Source organism: Periplaneta americana, chromosome 2 (genome assembly GCF_040183065.1).
Source record: "Periplaneta americana isolate PAMFEO1 chromosome 2, P.americana_PAMFEO1_priV1, whole genome shotgun sequence".
Classification (NCBI taxonomy): Eukaryota; Metazoa; Arthropoda; class Insecta; order Blattodea; family Blattidae; genus Periplaneta; species Periplaneta americana.
In genome coordinates, this window is record NC_091118.1 from 25,026,042 (window position 1) to 25,046,453 (window position 20,412).

Below are 20,412 nucleotides of genomic sequence, written 5' to 3' on the forward strand. Positions count from 1 at the left end.
AATTTTTACAGTAATCGAAGTTAGTGGTGTTAAATACTGGACGACAGTTAGTAGAAATGATGAAGATGATTTAAGTTCGACTGAAAATATTTTTATGCTTGACCATGCCGAAATGTAGTAATTATACACCTGGTAGCAGTACTTTAATGCATGTCATTAAAGTACACCTATTCATTAAAGTTCAGGTTTTTTATTATTCTCGGATATGCAATCGAAAGATAACGAGGGAAATGTCACGGAGGCTGGAAATCCAATACTGTCGCAGAAGGTTATATTCTGTTACTATAATAATTAGTGTTAATTGTAAATAATATTCAAATAAATTCAATTTGTCACCTCGTTTTTCAATTCTAAATCAATTTCCAGGTTATACATTATCTGCATTACATCAAGGTCAATGACATTATTGTTCCTTGGAAAAATCAATACTTTCGCATCTGCGCACATCTCACAATTCAAGAGCTATGAACAAGGTCACTTCCGATCTTGTCAGATACAAACAAAATGTATACTTCTGAATAATTTAAAGTTAGAAATATGGTCGAGCATAAAAAGTCGTATGAAACTTGCCTATAATGGTAATTAAGATGCTCGTATGAAAATTATGAAACTCGCACTCGTTTCATAAACAAACATACTTGCATCTTAATTACTATCATTATAGGCTCGTTGCATAATGTACTATTATAGGCAAGTATTCTGAAACAGCAATGATATTATATACAAATGTACAGTAAGTGATTTAAGGGAACGCATATGTGAACACATGGAAAAATCATCATAATTTAAACAGAAGATGTACAGAAATTTGGATCCATAATTTTATGTAATTTTTGCAATGCTGTAGTGGATAATTTAGAATATTTTATGGGCAAGACATAACTTTTAGGTGCACCGTATTTTCTTTACTCACTATTACATTCTATGTGGAAAAATATTTTTAGACTTATGTACCAGTGTATGAGTGCAAAAATCAATTTATAGCTTGATTTGTTTACTGATAGATAAATTAATAGATAGTCCCCAAACTAGACTATTATACTAGTGTTTCTGTGATAGTTATGATTAGAGACCGGATTTTAAAGGGAAAATTTTTAATCAGAAACGGACAAAAAAAAAAAAAGGAAAGTTATAGCCAAAAAAAAAGAACTTGAGAAAGGACTATATTACTTCCCAAAACACTTCAGCACAATCATGGATACAATCTTACATTTATCTCTTCACACCATAAGGAAAGTGTTATATTTGATATAGTCAAAAAATAACTTCAAAAAGGACTATATTACTCTCTCAAAAGAGTGCTATTTTAATTGAAAACACACTTCAGCACATTCATGGATACACATACCACACACAAGCTTATATTTATCGCTTCACAACATAAGGAAAGTGTTGTATTTGATCACATTCAACATTTCAATATGTTTCAATATGATTCTGCCTCTTTGAATGCAGAAACAGAAAATGACTGCTCAACATCAACTGAAACTAGAGGTGAAAGATTTTCTTTTTATCCTGAACTCTAAATCAGCACACTTTTTTCAGTGTCTGGAATCAGAAGAACGATATTTATTTTCGCTTGCTCAGGAAGTTATAGGCCTATCGGAAAAAATATAGGAAAATTATCTAAATGTTTGTGTTATTCTGTCAAAAAGGGACCAAAATAAGAGATGTTTTTGAAGGGGGGGGGGATATGGACTAAAAAAGGGAAGTCAAAAGCACATAATTTGGTCGGTGGAAGGTAGTTTTGAACATCATAATTAATTATTTAATGTTTCGTGTTGAAATAAATAAAAATCCGGTCTCTAGTTATGATGTTTTTGTAGAAAAAGAATTGATTATCAATAGTCACCCTAATTCATATTTTATGTAAACATACTTCAAATTTGTACATCAGTATTATAATAGTATGCTTTTAATGTACTTGAGTTCTGAAAGTTTACACAAAATTTTAACTCTCTAACATACTTTTTTTTTATTTATTTATTTTTACCTAAAAAAACATTACAAATTTTACTTCTCATAAGAAATTAAAAGAAAAATACTTCTGTTGTAGATGTTTCAAAGATTGTAATTCATATTGTTCATTTGGCATTTAAGAATAAGTATAAAAAAGAATGGCTCAGAAATATTCATATTTGTGCACATTATCATAAAAAGGTCACTTTGTTTGTTATGATAATTATTCATAATAGTGAAACCTTTAGTAAATCTGAAAATAGCCTATAAATACTGAGGATGTCAAATTGCAGGGTGAAAGAGTCATTAGTTGCTGAGAAAAAAATATCGAATTTCCCTAATTTTTTAGTGCTGAAACCTGTATAGCTCCCCTCAAGTATTCCAAATTCAAATGCACTTATTGAAAGTATATTTCCTGAAATTCTTAGCAAGTATTTTGAATGAAACAACTTGTTGAAATGAATGTGTAAAATGAAATTCAAGCCATTGCTTTAATTTATTTCTGTTAAATGATTTAATTTCTTTACATAATTTTTGCCCCTTATTCTGATATGAGATATAATGCAACCCTTTAGTAGTCACACGTGTGAATTAATTCCTCATATATTAGTTCAACATGAGTAGAGATATTTGCATATCCAGTTGATAATTTGTGGTATTTGCAATGTCATTTGTGATCATTTTTGTCATCATAACACTTCACGGTTTGATATTTTCTTGAACAGAGTATTTTTGTATGTGATTATATAAAGTATTTCTCAGGAGAGAATTTCACTGAAAGTTCCTTTGTATCCAAATTACAATTACACAAGCTATTCACAATCTTATTAATAATGTTAGGCTTACTGCGTTTTAAGAAACAGATTAAGAAAAATTGGCATATACTAACTGAAGGGGAACTGAACAGAATACGGGCTAGGCTGAAAAAAGCACTCTGAAAGTCGCCAAAATTCCACCAGGATTACTGCAATTGCTCCTGCCATGGACAGCAGTATGTTACAATTAATAAATGAATTAGGGGACACAATTATCCATTTTTGTGACGAGTATATTCACCTGTTTTGAACCCATAGCACTTATAAATGAGGTATTTCTAAAGACAAAATCCACAAGCAATAGAATTCTGAGACAATGTTTACAAAGAAATTCTGGCAGTTACTCCAGAAGAACTATTTCTGGTAAAACGAAATCTTTTTGGCATGTTCAGGGAATGTTTGTGGATGGAGAAGCAGTATTTTCCAGCATCTCCTATAATACAGGTAAGCTGAATTTTGTTACGAGTGCATTCCCTTGGTTTCTGACCAACCAACAACCAATTGTGTGTATAATAGTGAAGCGGAAGTTACATTGGAATGCCACCTGCAGATCTGGGGTCATGTGGGCAAATAATCTCCCCATACATATTGTCCGAGCGCCAGCTCTGAAACCGTGGCAGGAATGCAGCGTGGAACCCGGTAGACTGTACTACGTTTGCGGAGTCGTGGTTCCCCCTGCTCCCCACTTCCTCATACGGCGCGGCTTCTGAGCTGGCACTCAGACAGTAAACAGAATTTGTTAATTCTAGAGACTCCAGATGCGAAAGCCTTCATGAAGATCTAATTCAGCAGCATAAAATTGATTTAATCACATGTAAGTGATTTGGGTATTTAGTTTGGAATGTTTTGGGTGTGTGGTGTTTGGGTGCACACGTGCTATTGGGCTCCTATGTATAAGTCATTTGTATATAAAAATGGGCTCATTGCATGTGATTTACTGGTTGGAAAACAGGGAAGGAGTGCAAAATATTGGAGCTTCAGAAAGTGTTGTATTATTTTCTTGTTCTTTTTAAAGTATCTAAGCTTTTAAGGGTACATCCATTACCAATGCAAAACACAAAACGAAGGTTTTAATGATTGGGCTGTCTGTTATATTTGGGTTTGTTTTACATGTTCTGACTTTAAAGAATTTATAATCGTGGTTCACTTTTTCCCATTCCATAAACACTGTACAGCTTTTGAATGCCTATTGCGTCCAAATTTCTATACTTTGCTTTCTTCTTTATCAAACGGACGCCTCTGTGATCTCATGATCTTTCATCTGCTCGAAACTTCTCATCAGTCTTGTATGCATATCTGACATGCTAGCTTCATTGCGAGTTTCCAGCCACTGTGAGAACCATCTCTGAACACTTTAGAGCATTGATAATGCTCCCAGGCTGTTCAGTTTGTTGGGTATGTGTACAAGACCAGTGAAAAGTTTAGAATATAATAAATCTTGCTATCTTTGTTGTGAGTTTCATCTTCAGTGGAAGATCGACTTTTGCTGTAGAAGGGCTTCTTGGCTATCGAATTTGTTGTGCATGTGTAGAAAACCGATAAGTTTCAAGCAAGCTGTATCGATGAAACAGGAAACTTGTGACAAGAAGAGCTTGCCAGTAATTTTGCCTAGGTCGAGGTTTCTTTACATACGTAAAAAGTATGACATGATACCGCTGTTGTAACTTTCTTGTCCAAAGAAGTAATGTTAACAAGGGAACCTTCCACAATTTTAAAATTTGTATAGCCTTAGACACAAAAAATGGCCAATCTCCTGTAGTGTGAATTTGTCTAAGACCACTTCACGCAGCACCTGGTTCACATGACTAGGAAAAAGATGTTTATTTTGCATCTAATTTACCCCTTGAATATATCTTTGTTATAGATTATTTATAACACTTGATCTGTAAACAGAAAAAGCAACAAACAAAACAAAGAAAAAACACAGCGAAGACGTGCATAAGAAATTGACAGTAAGAATGGAGCAGGTGCCGGTGCTACATGTCCACTTTTCTCGTTTTGTAAATCATTAGGTTATAGAGCTACAAATTTTGATGGAGAAATTGAAGCCATATATTCGACACTTCAAAATTTTTTGTCCTGAATCTTTTATTTTTAGCAGCCCGTTACTATTCAGTGATTCTATGACAACTATCTGTCATCTAAAAATAAAAAAATAACTGATTGTTGTGGAAAATTATCTGATGAAGCTTAAGGAAAGGATTGTTTTTCACTGGTACCGGCACACTGTGAACTATCTGGTAATGAAGCTACTAACCATCTTGCTAAGAAGGGAAGTAATATCTTTAAGAAACCGTGTCATCTTTATCATTTTAACAGTTGAAAGATTAGTCAACTCAAAAGATCAAGATATAATATCTTCCTATTCCCAAAAAATCCCAAATGATAAGAGATTGGGGTGTATCAGTGTACAACAAAATATAATTCACGAGTATCGAAGAAAAAGTGCAGCTGCATCCTTTCCAATGCTGATGTGCCAGAACTTCTGACAACGCGGAAAATATGCAAACCACTACTGCAGATCGACTGACATCATCCTCTAAATACACTTTGTGAGAAATATTGGAGAGAAAGAGAGTTAATGCCTTTATTGCCAAGAACTCACATGCAAACATTCTCATGGGGGCAAATAAAAAAGTTGATTTTTTTTTCCTTCCACCATGTTAATAATGTTAAAACAAGTGCTTACAAATTTTGGCCACTTGAGCGCAACCACAAAGGCAAGTTTTCCTTGGGCTGTTTACAGAAATAAAACACAATTTCATTGGAAAAATTTATTGGAACAGATAGAAGAATTCTTGAGCTCTTTTTCAACTTACTCCCCACTGGAATTGAAACATTTGTCATACCATGGGATCGACAGAGAGGTGCAGATGGCTGTCATACAATGGTTCCGCTCCCTGGTGGCAGATTTCTATGACACAGTTGATCCCAGAGTATGACAGATGTCTCAATTCTGGTGGCGAATATGTTGAAAAATAGCTCAACAATTGCTGTATCTATTCCAATAAATCTTTCTATGTACGGCCCCAGGGAAACTTATTGTTTATGGCCCGTAATTGCGCTCGAGTGGCCAAAATTTGTATAAGCACTTGTTTTGATATTATTAACATGGTGGAAGAAAAAAAAATAACTTTTTTATCTGCCTCCATTAGAATGTTTGCTTGTCAGCATTAGCTAACAACATTTTGCTGATATTAAAAGCATAGGACTTTCAGCATTCCACTCATGAATATATTTTACATATTACAGCTTTGTATAAAATGGAAATTATTATACACCATTTTCCAAATGTTGGTGACTGCATTTACGTCATATCTCCTTCAATGCTACAAATGTGTTGTAGATTCAAGCTCAGTTGCTTTGCTCTTACGTTCTGATTCTCGAAAATAATGCTGTTTCAGTGGATGAGAAGTGGAGGTTCATAGGAAGCATTATCTCTGTGCTCAGTGTTATAAAAGCTTACCGGCTGCATATTTTCAGCTATTTTGGAAAATGATATTTGTGCCTCATGGTTCATCCAGAATCTTTTACTGTGTGCCATGTTTGAAAGTTTTTCTTGGAAAAGATAAATACGGTAGCTTCCCATTGCTTTCTGTACACTGCTGTCCCTTTTGCATCTTAAAAGGTCTCAGAGGACTCCAGCGTCGAGGTGAGAAGAATAGATTTAACTAATTAGACCCTCCAGACTTGACCAGAAATCACCGCAAGGGTTAAATATCAGTTCTGTCAGAGTTTTTGACCCAATCAGAAACCGGGAAAAAGGAATTGATTGGGTCACTGCCTGCTGAAGGATGCAATACAAAGAATGGTGAATGGGAGAAGAGTTCGGGACAGAAGAATATATCAGATGGTAGACGACATTATGATACATGGATCATATGTGGAGACTAAGAGGAAAGCAGAAAGTAGAAAAGATTGGAGAATGCTGGCTTTACAATAAAAGACCTACCCCTTGGGCAGAAAATTATGAGTGAATGAGTGGCATTTAATGTTTAACTTTATAGGCACTACCTGTGTACGATTTTCGAGAGAGATGTTCGATTTGGTGATTTTGGAAGGCTCCCTTGAAAGGTTTTCCCCTCTTCTACCCATTTTCAACCACTAAAAGTATTGCCCTTACAGAGGTTTGAGTCAGACCACTGTGGATGGAGTGTTTCACATGGTAACATGGTAATGGATGTCTCATAGATGGGAAATCTAAGAAAACGAATTTATAATGAAATTTGTGGATGGTTTTTCTTCTGTGCTTTTTCTCTGTTTTAGTTAAATGGAAGTTTCTTTATAAAAGTAATTAATGGTTCTTTTTTAATATTATAATGTTGGAAAATGTGTTAATAGAACTACATTTCATATTTCCGTGTATTAATTCAACTTGATAATAAATATGAGTAGGTTCCATGGATTCAGGCTATACTACAGTGCTTATCTAAAGTATAAGAAGGCCCCTTACAATTACAGTATTGTGATGTACTTTTGTTTGTATGTTAGAATGTGTAATCACTATTATACATAAGACAGGCATTTGAAATGCTACATTGTTTGTAAAAAAATAGTTGTTAAAAATTGGCAGAATCTGTGTTTTTGAACATGCTAAAACGCGTTTTTTAATTAAAAATTATAACTTTTGGAGGTTTTTGGACACGTATAAGGTAACTCCAATATCCTATTATTGTACACAAAACTTCACACAAACATGACAATATTGTAACCACACAATCTCAAATTATTCACAAAGTGTACTCAACTTCCTAAGGTAAATTGAGGTACCAGTATTACCAAATAAACAGTGTTGTCAGGAGGAAAAATCCAACTTACTGACATATTTGAAATTAAAATGTTAACTTCAAAATTGTGTTTTTAACACTTTTGCATTTTTTAAGAAAAACTAAAAAAAAACCCATTCTTAATTTTGTATTGTGTTTTTAACACTTTTGCATTTTTAAAGAAAATTTATAAACTCAAAAAAAAACTATTTTTAATTTTTTTTTTATATAAATTATTTTGATTTGTTATTGGGATCCAAATAAGCCTACCATGTTACCAAATTTCATTGACATAGGGCTCACATTTCAAAGCTTACAATTCAATTTAAAAACTTTTTATGCGTGTTTTAGAACATTAATTCTGTGATAACAATTTTAAGACATTTCAGTTTTTACGACAATGTAGCATTATAAGTATTCTTCCTATAGTCCCATCGCTCTAATTTCCGGCAGCCAATCGCGTTCCAGGTCGGCTACATTTAAATGTGTGCGTCTTGTGATTCGCTTATGAAGACGTTATTCATTTCTTAAGGCTCGATAAATACTTAATATAATCGCCCGCCATTTTGGCTCTTTTGTTGGCGTTCGCAGAAAGCACACAAGGACGTTATTTGCCGCTCAATTATTTGCTGAATTACAATGCGTTTGATTTATTATCATAGGAGCTACGACATGATAATGTTTAACGGTGTGACAAATAGATTCCTCGTATGGTAGCTCGGGAACGAAAGAACAAAAATGGCGAACGATACTACCTACCTAGACTTTATAGAGCCTTCACTTCCTAAGATGTAAGGAAAGAGGCGGAGTCACGCCGGGAATAACAGCATCGCGACTATAGTATAATAGTGAATTATGAATTGTAACAGAAGGACAAGGTCAGATCACAGTAATATGTTTTTGAGGGGTGTCCCATACATTTTTGCTAAGCACTGTTGTATTGAATTTGGATTCTTAATATTTAATTGAAATGTCATCCAGGAAGTGTAATAGGTTTTCATCTAGGACGCAGGAGGACATTCATTTTTCTGGCTGACTTCTTTCCAGATGCCCAGACATAAAATAGTTTAAAATTTATGCTGGTGCTGTAATCTAAAATTTTAGACCCCCTTCATATCATCATCAGTTAATACAATTTTTTGTCCTGGACAGAGAATCGTGGGGTAGTCGCAATCGTGCAAGGGCAGATTACCGTGAATATCGAGGTGGTGGTGGCAGAGAGCGCTATAGCCCTGCCAGAACTCATGATATCTCACCACCAATGAAGAGGGTGCGGACAGAGTGGTAAGTTTGGTAGTAGTGGAGTTTGAATCCCAGTAGTTATCTGTAGTTTGAAACATTGCAGATTCAGAGATGCAGTCAAGTGGACAGCAATTCTCATTATAAAACCCTCTACTACATTGAAAATTCAGCTTGAATTGTTGAAGTTGGAAGTTGAAGTTTTTATGTAGGTATTTTCTTCAAGGTAAATGAAAATGATGACCAAAAACTTCCATTTTACTATTGTAATATTTGTGTACATATCGGTGGTATTGTGCTCAGTTGTATTTTTATAAATAACAATAATATACCATGTTTATACGATTTCGTTTTAATGTGTAACAGATGCTCATCTGTTCGTTTTGTTTGTGACTTTATCTTGTATCCTTCACATCTAATTGGTTTTCATCTCTTGCTGCTCCCTGTAAATTTCTGGCTTAAGGTATTGTGCATGTTACGATTACACAGTTGTGAGTAAATAAGTAATTTGAGGTTGATTTATGGTCATATTTCGGTGAGTGGGTCTTTGTATTCCAAATAATTATGTTCACAGGATGTTTCAGATTTACTGTTAAGTATTGGTTAATTTAACCCAAAATACCTATATCCAAAGTTAAATATAGTAGAAGCCCGATATGTATGTATTTATTCACACTGCAATGGGTATATACTCGGTGGCAGTGGTAACTAATTACACTCAATAATGACAATAATAAACTTATTAATTAAAACTACAATTAATAATAATAATAATAATAACAGGGAACATCCTAAATTAAATGAAGCACGATCACTTAAAATAACATTTAAAATAAATCTAATTTGTATCTTAAACCTAAGTTCAAACTAAAACCCACGAGTATGATATGTTCATATCTGCACAAGTACCTTTCAACACTACACTCATTTCGCTGTCAATCACTCACTGCACTGGAACTACGACACATTTCACTGATTCTATCCTGATTTCATCAACACTTCAAAAACATTTCACTGTTCAAATACTTTGCACTGCCACTATAAACTATAAAGCTTCACTGACAGGAACACGTTTCATTGACACAACATAATTCTTCACTGATACAACACTTCAATAACAAAATATCATTTACACCCTTTAAATCTATTGAGGTCATTCTGAAGAAGAGTAGTATCTTCATAACTTTTTATTTCCCTGTATACCATACAATCATCCGCGAATAAGCAAACCCTAGACAAGATGTTAACTGGCAGATCGTTTACAAAAGCCAGGAATAGAAGAGGCCCCAAGACCCTGTGGGACTCTGGAAGTAATTTCAATTGGGTTCGGTAATTCCTCATTTACCCGTACTCTCTGAGTGCAACAAGTTAAAAATTCCTTGATCCACTGGAGTACTCTGAAGTTAATCCCCGTTCATTGTAGTTTAACCATGGCTGTAAGGAGACATACTGGGTCATCCATATATCTTGGAATCGGAGCTGCATGAAGCGCCTCAGCCAACAGCAGCAACGCGTTTGTGCAGGCTGGAGGGGAGCAATCTGCGGGGATAAAAAAAAGTTATTAAAATTAATGTTGAAATGTTTCATCACAGTACTTAATATGTCCACATGCATTTTTCCTCTGAAAATTTGCTTCTGGCATATTTGGGTGATGTTTAAATTGCGATAAAATCCATTTTTTTTTTAATTTATTCTATTTGTGTCCCGAAAATATATTTTATTTCACGTAAATGAGAAATATTTTCCTGCAGATAGAGGATAAATCTTTATAGCCTTCGCATAACATTTAATTGACCCCAGTTTTATTTGAGGAAGAATTTAAATGTTTGAGTAGTGCCAACTAATGGATTAACATTTCTTTCTCTTAGTGTAATTTCTGGCATTTTCCAATGTTTCGTTCTGTATTACATGTCCTTGGATTGTTTTGGAGAGCTAAATGTATGTAGGTTCGAGTATGTATTCTAACACTCTGTAATTATTATTATTGTAGGCTTACAGCATTAATTGGGTTGAATTAAATTAATTAACAATTAAATGTTTAATGTGATATAATTGAAGATATTTATGCTATTATAAGCGTATTTACAAACATACAGAATTTTTATAGTTCATAAAATTGATATAAAAATTGTTCTTAGATTTTGGGTTGTCAGCTACAGAGCATGTACTGAAAATAAATAATCACTGTATAAACATACTTGTAAATCATTGTAATCTATAGAATAGGGCATACCTGTGATTTGCTCGGTTGTTACAGAAAGAATACAGTGTTCGAATCTTTAGGAAGAAGATATGACTGATTTTATGGCCCTTTTCATAAGTTCATTTTGTTTGAAGTTCCATATCATACTGTTGTCAGTAGCATATAAATATTGATGTAGTTTCCTAAATTTATAAATTAATTTTAAAATACAACATACAGCTACAGTATTTTTACTGACAAATTATGGTAGCCTATTTACCATACAAATACATGCTGAACTTTTGTTCCTGCAGCAGACCAAAAATGAATTGCACTGAATATTCACAACCAGCAGCTTTCGCTCCATTTTTCTCTGCGAAGTCAGTCACATTCTATTTAAACAACACAGAATAACTCGCTCACTTGTTGCTCATTCTTACATTCACACCTGGCATTGATATCTTTCTCTGAATGCCTGACTTTGGAGGTACGGTATGCGAAAACTGATACCATCAGTAGAAGAAGAAATGGAATTTTCTCTCTGTCTCTCCTGTGACAATGGAAGGATAAGAAGACAGAGAATACAATAGGTAGTTTTGAGGATAAGCAGCCAGAGATGTTTCTCTTTGTCAGGACAGAGACAATTGGAGAAGTAACGGAACACTGGGACGGAGAATGGTCTCAGAAGCAGGCTTTACCTTGCATACTTTCCATGAGCATTTGTGATTGTTAATGTGCACTGCTGTGCAAAAGTCGTAGGCAGGAATTCAGAACCTAGAACCTTTGAATTGAATTGAATTGAATTGAATTTACGGGAAGGGGGCACTATGGCCCAGTACTGCTACCTGTTAAGGTCTATTGTGCTGACCCTCAAGCTAGGCGCATTCCCAAACCCACACCAGCTGACTACACTAAGGTTTGCTGCATACCCAGGTGTCGAGCAGGCAACCCCCCCCCCCATCCCCGTCCCTAGGACAGCCCCCTCCGTGCGTTGCCAGCCAGCGATCTGGGAATGCTATAAAATGATGACGAAATGGAGAAATGGTGGCGGAATTATGTAAATGCCTAATATGGGGAAAAATGGGAGAACCCTGAGAAAAACCCCAACTGCAACCTTGTCTACCACAAGTGTCACTTTGATTTTTCAATGAAAAATCCCAGACCTGACTGGGATTGGAACCTGGCCCGCTTGCGTGACAGGTCAGAGGTCTGACCACTCAACCACCACAGGAGTCAACCTAGAGCCTTGCTATTGTACATATTATATTCGGAGGGGTCTAATATGCGAGTATATATGTCATCAGCAGCTGGAATTTAGTGCACCCTTTCTATGAAATTACCCATTAAGAGGACACTATGGTGAATTAATGGTGAAAAATTAAGAAAATCCACTTAAAAATTTGTGACTCTCTATTTATACAGAGCTCAAAAAGTTAATTAATTCATGTTCCCATGACTATTTTGAATCTTTTGAGTTTATCTGAACTAAAAATTGTGAAAATTGTGACCCAAGGAGCCTTTTGAGTGATGTCAATATAAAATACATTTAAAAATATCATTTCAATACCATTAGCCCTAGTGGCACCAAATTTTGTACATATGATAGTATTTTAGGCATGTTTATGTAGTTTAAAATTCATACATTTTGGATGAAAATTGTAAAAGATTTAAAACTCATATAAGTGTCCCCTTAAATTAATACATTTTCAGTATTACACTTCTTTTTCTTCTCTCTCTTAGTATTATGCATAATGCTTCAACTATCTTTGAAGTGATCTTTTCTAAAGGCATGCATTATGTTTGAAACAACCAGAAATAATTGTATCTGGAGTCACTGGATATGGAGGATGCAAGATAAATTTAGTGTCATTTACATAAAGGAAAAAAAAAAAGTTATATTATGCTATTAAAAGACAGGATGCATTATTCACTACGTCCTATTTATCCATACTAGGAGTGATTCTCTTCTGTTCTTATGAAGTCATGAAGTGCACATTTAATGTGACTGGGATATAATGATTTCTGACAGTGAAATGTTTTTAGTATGTGTGAGGCCAGCAGTCAGTCTTGGCCCTTTATGGGGTGTTTTATTATTATTATTATTATTATTATTATTATTATTATTATTGTTATTATTATTATTATTATTATTACGTCATTGCAAAATCTGTACTATGTAAATTTTAAATATCAAGATATTGTAGATTGACATGTGTTTGTTGAATCAAGAAGTGTGTATGGTGACCACTAACTGATGCACTGAGGATGACTAGGTAATACTGTGGCTATAATGAAATTGAATTTTTTCACAAACATCCATAAACAGACTGAAGAAAATTGTTTGAAATTAATGAATATAGAATATAGCCTATTATTTCTGTTGAGAATTTAATCAGTAAATTATTCTGATGAAAGAGCTGTTTGGCATATTTCTTTAAAGGGTGTGATGGGTGAAATTTCTATTTTCTACCATTTTTAAAGTAGAGGCTTCATATTAGTACACTTCATCCCCACCCTATAAATATTTTTGTCTATAAGTTTTATTATGATCACATAAATGACTTTGAGCTATTCAAACTATAAAAAAATGAATATTTTGAAAATCTATCTCCCCTTACAAAATTTTAAGTTTCATGCATGACTTTTTCCTTACGACATTTCTGATATGGTTAGGAAATAACTAAGTATCCAGAATTTTAAATTGATATCCATAAAGAAGAGAAGTTTGTTTTAAATATATGTAACTTCAAATTTTAAATTTTTAGTGTCAGCTAAATTTATTTTATTTCTTTAATTTCGAAAGTATTTAGTTTATCAACAGTAATCTCACTAGAGGTTTTGATTTATCTAGAGAAAATCAAAACTCGAGTGGGATTTAATTTTAACTTAATAAAATACTAAACTGTCTTGAAAATGTATTATTGTACCATCTCATCAGTACAAATATTCCGCTAGATGGCAGTAGTGTGTTATGATCAGCTGTTCTCTTGTTACCAGTTCTGCCAACTATACAATTTTCATTGAACTCTATGGGCGGTTACTAGTCAAGGCTTTGTTGATTCAATTTCATTTTTATTAAAACAGTTGCATTCCACTTCAGTTATCAGTATTAAACAATCTCTGATACGTGACTATGCATAATCTCATACAGCAGAAGCTATAACATAACCTAAATAATATAAACAAGATAAATGATAGAAAAGTTTTAATTATGGATGATGAAATAAACATGAATGATTTAAAAGGTACAATTATTGAAAGTACAATGTTGGCAAACAAAGAAACAAATGCTAGAGAGTGAAAAAAAATAGGACAAGCCGCCATGATTGGTTGAAACATGTCTTCCCATACCATTTTATTGGCCAAAATGACGTAGTAAAACTGTAATAGTTAAAAAAAATACTACTGCATTTTGTTAACCAAAGTGTAAACATACAGTAAAAATTTCATGTTCTAGCGTCAAAATTGTTATAGCCTTTAACTTTCAGCATGACGAAATGAGCTGAAATAAAAGTGAGGAAAAATAGCTTGTACAGTTTACGTGGAATTCAAATTCAAGAGTGCAGCTATTTAAATATGACGTAATTTTTATGTTTCAAAATATAGTAGAATCTGAAACTTCCTCAAAATATAAATAAGAGATTTCTGATTAATTTTTCGCAAAAAAAAAATGAAAATGCTATTTTTAGTTGAAAATGGCCAAAGTTTCACCCGTTCCCACTGCTTTAATACAATAAAATGAGATTTCTAACCATAATTTTTTTTATCTTCATCTCATTACCGTGCTGTCAGCAAATATCTAACCAACCAATACTGTATAATGTATCATCTGGCGATAGGAGAATCATGTGTAACTAACTGCCTACAAGAGCTGATAATAGGTTCAGAGATAAATATTAATAAAACTTGTAATTTCAGTAAGCATGTGTAATTTCATATGGTAATAATTTTGTCCCAGTGATGAAAAGACAAGGACATTGATAAAACATGATGTTTTGATTAGTCTTTCTGAGGGCATCAGTATAAATACAGAGAGAGAATTTTGTGCTGTGCTATCAAATTTCTTCTATTTCATTTTAAAAAATTGTGCTTCACACCCCCACCTTTCAACTCTTACTGGTTCTTCATTGCTGAATAAGTACAAAATATGGTTCAGCAAATAAAAGATTTGGGTGAAAATGTAATGTGATATAGATTTCAATCCTCTGTAGAGTACATGGGAATAAGAATGTTAGGTGGACAATAAGATTGACAGAGTATTTAACCTAATCGCCTCATTTTACAAGCTCTGGTCACACGACATATACCACACCAAAATATCTTAGTGAGACATCTTAATCAGTAATTACGTAGTTTCGACATAGCCTCTGATAAATTTTGCATCAGATATGTTGTATAGTTATTTTATCAATTTTTTACAGCACATTGTAAATTCAGCAAACTGGATATTAAATCAGAGTGCAGGGAAATTAAATAGTTTAAATACAAGGCCATTGGGTTAAGGAAATTCCCATGATTGAGTAGAGTGTCTGTCCTCGATTTAAAGTAATAACATACAATATGTAGGCCTACTTCCTTTAACACTGTAGTGTAGTGTATTTTATTTAATATTCTTGTACATACATAACCCAGTATACCCAACTGTTGTGTGGAAACCTCGAGGCACATTAAATAGAGAATGGAGTGAGACAGACTGCATGGAAAGCCATGAGGTGTGAAGTTCATCTTACAGTTTTCTTTTCATGGTACCACAAGTGATGTTAGGGTAAGCTTTCATGTCATAGCATTATAATTTTTTATTATGCCTCGAACATAGATGTTTCACATGAAAATAAAATGTATACTACCTTTCACCTATTGCTTATGACAGAGGCCAGTATTAAATATTCTTCTAAAATTCTACAAGAAAATTAAATGTTTAAATATAATGGCATTATTCGTAACACTAAATAAATCCCTGAACCACCATGTAAACTTTCACCTGTAGTGAATGACAAACATATTTCCGAGATTCACCAGTGGTTTCTTGCACTTACCCAAATGTTTGTTGTTATCAGTGCATTATCCTGTGATGCTTTTCTCCAGAGTTATGGAATTTCAAGGATATAAATTTGTATCATGTGATGTGTTAGAAGTAAAGTTGCTTGTCACCTTAATGGGAAGCCTTCCGCAAAATTCACCAGTCATTTCTTGACCTCTTCAAATTTGCATTGTTATTGTCAGTGTGATCGAGAAGGATGGAGGTCGGAATGTGCTTTGTTGCTATTTCAGGTAACATATTGAAGGGGGGAGAGGGAGGGAAAGAGCAGAGAGAGCAAAACTTAGACTATAATCTATAACAGCATTTTCCAGCATTTTGGCAATGGTATTTTCAGTAGAAGACAGAGGTAGGCATCTGTCAGTGGCATCACGATCATCTGGCATACTCTATAGTTGAGGTCTATTAGAAAGATTACTGAATTTCCATAATTTCTTAACCTCTTTATATATTCTAATGACCCGCGCTTTTTGTATTCTAAAACTAATATTACATAGCCTACTTTGCTTGAAATAGAGAAGATACGACTAATAAGGAACGAAAACTCTGAGATCTTAATGAAAAAGTGCATTTCAACCCATACTAAATCCCTCATAAAAAATGTTCTGTCTACATGGCAAGTACTTCAGGCTGGCTGCAGAGCAATATGTGTTAGCAAAAATTATGAGGACATCCTTTCAAAACTGATTTTTGACTGTCCTTATATTTACTGTCAATCTTCACTTTTTAGCATTTATCATAAAACCACAAAGATGCTGTTTTTTATGTAAACCAGGTTGTTTCTCAATATATTCGAAAAATTTTCTTTCTTTCATTCAGATTGGGGGATGAAAGTGCTTCTTGGTAAGAGGGAAAAGAATTCTAGCTCAAAAACAGTTTGATTTAGATTGCTGAAATTTGGTATGTTTGCTGAACGATTTTCCTTCTATCATAACTTTAAAACAATTACGAAAAATCACTGCCCAAAATATAGAGTTATGAAAGTCTGTAAGAATCAGCATGTGTGAAAATGTATAATTATTTATTTGCATTTCAAAAATGCACTCCCTCACAATGCAGGCTTGCCACAGCTGAGCAAGCGAACTGTCAAACTTATGTCAGAGTTGTGACGGTATACTCATGGAAGAAAAAAAAAGTGGTAGTTTTTTTAGGTTAGGAGTTATTGTATTTGTCTTGTGTTGCATTGGGTTACTCCAGGAATTGCGATGTGATAAAAAAAATTCGAAATTTCACGAGATTATCATGTGATATTTTTCATTTTATTGTAATGAGTTGTTATCTAATGCCGGGCTTTGGCAACGAAGCCATTAGCATTCTTGCTCTCCAATATTTCTCTGTGGTGGATCCATCAGGTAGAACTTCACAGGTTATGAGATGATCTTCAGTCATTTCTTCTTCTTTGTTGCATAGAGGGCAATTTGGAGTTGTGTAAATTCCTATTTTATTCAAGTGTTTGGCCAAATAATCGTGTTCTGTAAGCAGTCTGAATTTTGCTACTGCAGATTTATGTGGGATTTCTGGAATAATTTCTGGGTTTTTTTATTGTAATGATGATCAGTGAGAAAATAAGAAATGAATTACGGTGTCCACACCTGTGGAGTAACGGTTAGCACGTCTAGCTGCGAAACCAGGTGGCCCGGGTTCGATTCCTGATCGGGGCAAGTTATCTGGTTGAGGTTTTTTCCGGAGTTTTCCCTCAACCCAATATGAGCAAATGCTGGGTAACTTTCGGTGTTGGACCCTGGACTCATTTCACCGGCATTATCACCTTCATCTCATTCAGACGCTAAATAACCTAAGTTGTTGATAAAGCATCGTAAAAATAACCTACAAAAAAAATTAATTACGGTTGAGGGGGGGGGGACAACAAATATTTTAGTTACACAATGTTATGCCAGAACAATTAGTTTTTCTGCATCTGTTTTCATGTTAGTCCTGACTGGTAAATGAATCATAGTCTCAAATTCGGTAATGTATTAAACTAGGAAACAAATCATTGTAAAAGTGTAATTAATAAAATAATAAGTAAGAAACCATTTATTTTATGAGTTAATTGGAGTAATGAAGAAATGTTTCGGAAAGCAAATGACTACAAATACAAAATTGCATTTATATAACATTACTTCAATTTCACTCTTAAATATAGCAGCGAAATTTGAGCACTCGGTGAAGGATTTAAAAAGAAAACTAGCAGCTGCACAGATACAGAAATAAAATTTGGAGCTCTCGTATTGTATAAGTTTCGCTTACAACACACTTCACATGTGCAGTAAACAAGATCCCCTGTATATATGCTGCTTGTGGACAGTCGTGCGGAATTGTTGTCTACATACAGGTGGACTCCCATCAAGACTTGCTCCAAATTTTAATTCCGTGTCAGTACAAATGAGATTTTCACAGTTATTGAGATACTGGTACACTAAGTTATGTGACAACAAAATAAAATATTCGTGAAAGATTGCACTTTTCGAACACATTGGCTGGAATTATACAATATCGACAAAATTAGGTACCCATGCCCACAGGATAAACAGTGATAGTCTTCCATATTTACGTATATCCTTTTCTTATCAACCAAGAGGCCCGTAAGATCTGGGTAGGCTGAGGCAGCATTGGAAAGATCGCACACATTTTGTTACAAATAGGAATAGGGGTTGATGGTTCTGAATTTTTTCATTGTGATAATATTTTGTGTTTGTCTTACATTTAAACAATTTTCTAAGAAAATGTTCTCATGTATACGAATTTTTTTGCTGTGTATTGGGATTGGAAAACTACCAGAGTTAGCGTAACATCTCAACTATAGCAACTATCATTACGAAGAATGGTTTTTATCTGTATTAAACAAAATTTAATTTTATGACACATTTTGATGTAAGACTACATTTTTCTTTTCTTGCTGCTACAAGGTGAACAAGGGGAAGACAAGTTGGATACAAGGAAAATAGGGGGAAGATAAGAGGGGAGGAATGTGAGGAGAACAAGGGGAATACAAGAAAAACAAGGGGAAGTCGCTTTTTTGTATCTGATTCTTGAAAATTAGTTTAATAAATTGCTGAACTTGGACGTATTTTTGTATTTCACAGGGATGACAGAAGAGGTGCAGGCTACGGTCATGATAGTGGTGCCGGGGGCTATGGTGGCAGCTATGCCAGTTCATGGGCCCATGACAGCTACAGCTCTCAACACACATATGGGAATCATGGAAATAATCAAAGGTAAGCCGCCATTTATTGTCATTTATGATGACTTCTCAAAGCAGGCTGTTGCTTATCAACAAGTATGATCACGAAGTTGCTTCTGCTCTCACTTTCAGTTGCTCTCACACAGTAGTTTCGTGAGTGCACATTATTATATGTGTGCAGAAGCCAGATATAGTCTCGAACTATGTATTTTGGTCAGACATTTTAGTGATAGTAGGAGGAAGAAGAATTAAGTGTGTAAGATTTGTTGAAGATATGGCGTTGTTAGAAGAGGAAATGATGCTAAAGGATATGCTGCTGGAGCTAAATGACAACTACGAACAGTATGGGATGAAGATAAATGCAGATAAGACGACCATTGTCATGGGAAGAAAAATACAGAGATAAACTTGCGAATTCTAAATGAGGCAGTAGAGCAAGTGAACAGCTTCAAATACTTGGGGTGTACTATAAGCAGTAACATGAGCTGCAGCCAGGAAGTCAAAAGGAGGATAGCAATGGCCAAGGAAGCTTTTAATAGAAAAAGAAGCGTCTTATGTGGACCACTGGAAAAAGAACTAAGGAAGAGACTAGTGAAGTGCTTTGTATGGAACAGAAACATGGACATTACAACGAAGTGAAGGGGAGCGAATAGAAGTGTTTGAAATGTGGATATGGAGAAGAATGGAATGTGTGAAGTGGACAGACATAATAAGAAATGAAGCTGTGTTGAAAAGGGTGGGTGAAGAAAGAATGATGCTGAAACTGATCAGGAAGAGGGAAAGGAATTGATTGAGTCACTGGCTGAGAAAAAACTGCCTACTGAAGGATGTATTTCTTATTCTCTCTGTCCACTTCACATGTTCCATTCTTTTCCCTATCCACATTTCAAATGCTTCTCTTCACTTCATCGTAATGTCCATATTTCTGCCATAAACAAATACCACACTCCATATAAAGCACTTCACTAGACTCTTCCTTAGTTCTTTTTCCAGAGGTCCGCAGAAGATGCTCCTTTTCTTATTGAAAGCTTCCTTTGCCATTGCTATCCCCTTTTGACTTCCTGGCAGCAGCTCATGTTACTGCTTATAGTATATCCCAAGTATTTGAAGCTGTTCAGTTGTTCTACTGCCTCATTTAGAATTTGCACGTTTACTGTCTTTATTTTTCATTAGATAACTATGGTCTTCGTTTTATTTGCATTTATTTTCATCCTATACTTTTCACAGCT

General features: G+C 34.4%; 1 protein-coding gene across 6 annotated transcripts in view; it reads left to right on the plus strand.

Annotated features, from left to right (window-relative positions):
• The window catches only part of Ars2 (arsenic resistance protein 2), a 121,096-nt gene that overhangs the window by 14,490 nt on the left and 86,194 nt on the right, over positions 1–20,412 (plus strand). For 5 of the 6 annotated variants that reach the window (XR_011336655.1, XM_069849476.1, XM_069849468.1 and 2 more), the window contains 2 exons: positions 8,693–8,824; positions 19,086–19,217. Coding sequence is in view for 5 of the 6 variants with exons in the window: in XM_069849476.1 (XP_069705577.1) it covers positions 8,693–8,824; positions 19,086–19,217 (264 nt within the window). In the remaining variant the exon portion in view is untranslated. The remainder of the gene's footprint in view (positions 1–8,692; positions 8,825–19,085; positions 19,218–20,412) is intronic. The other variant, XM_069849492.1, reaches the window with a different exon arrangement.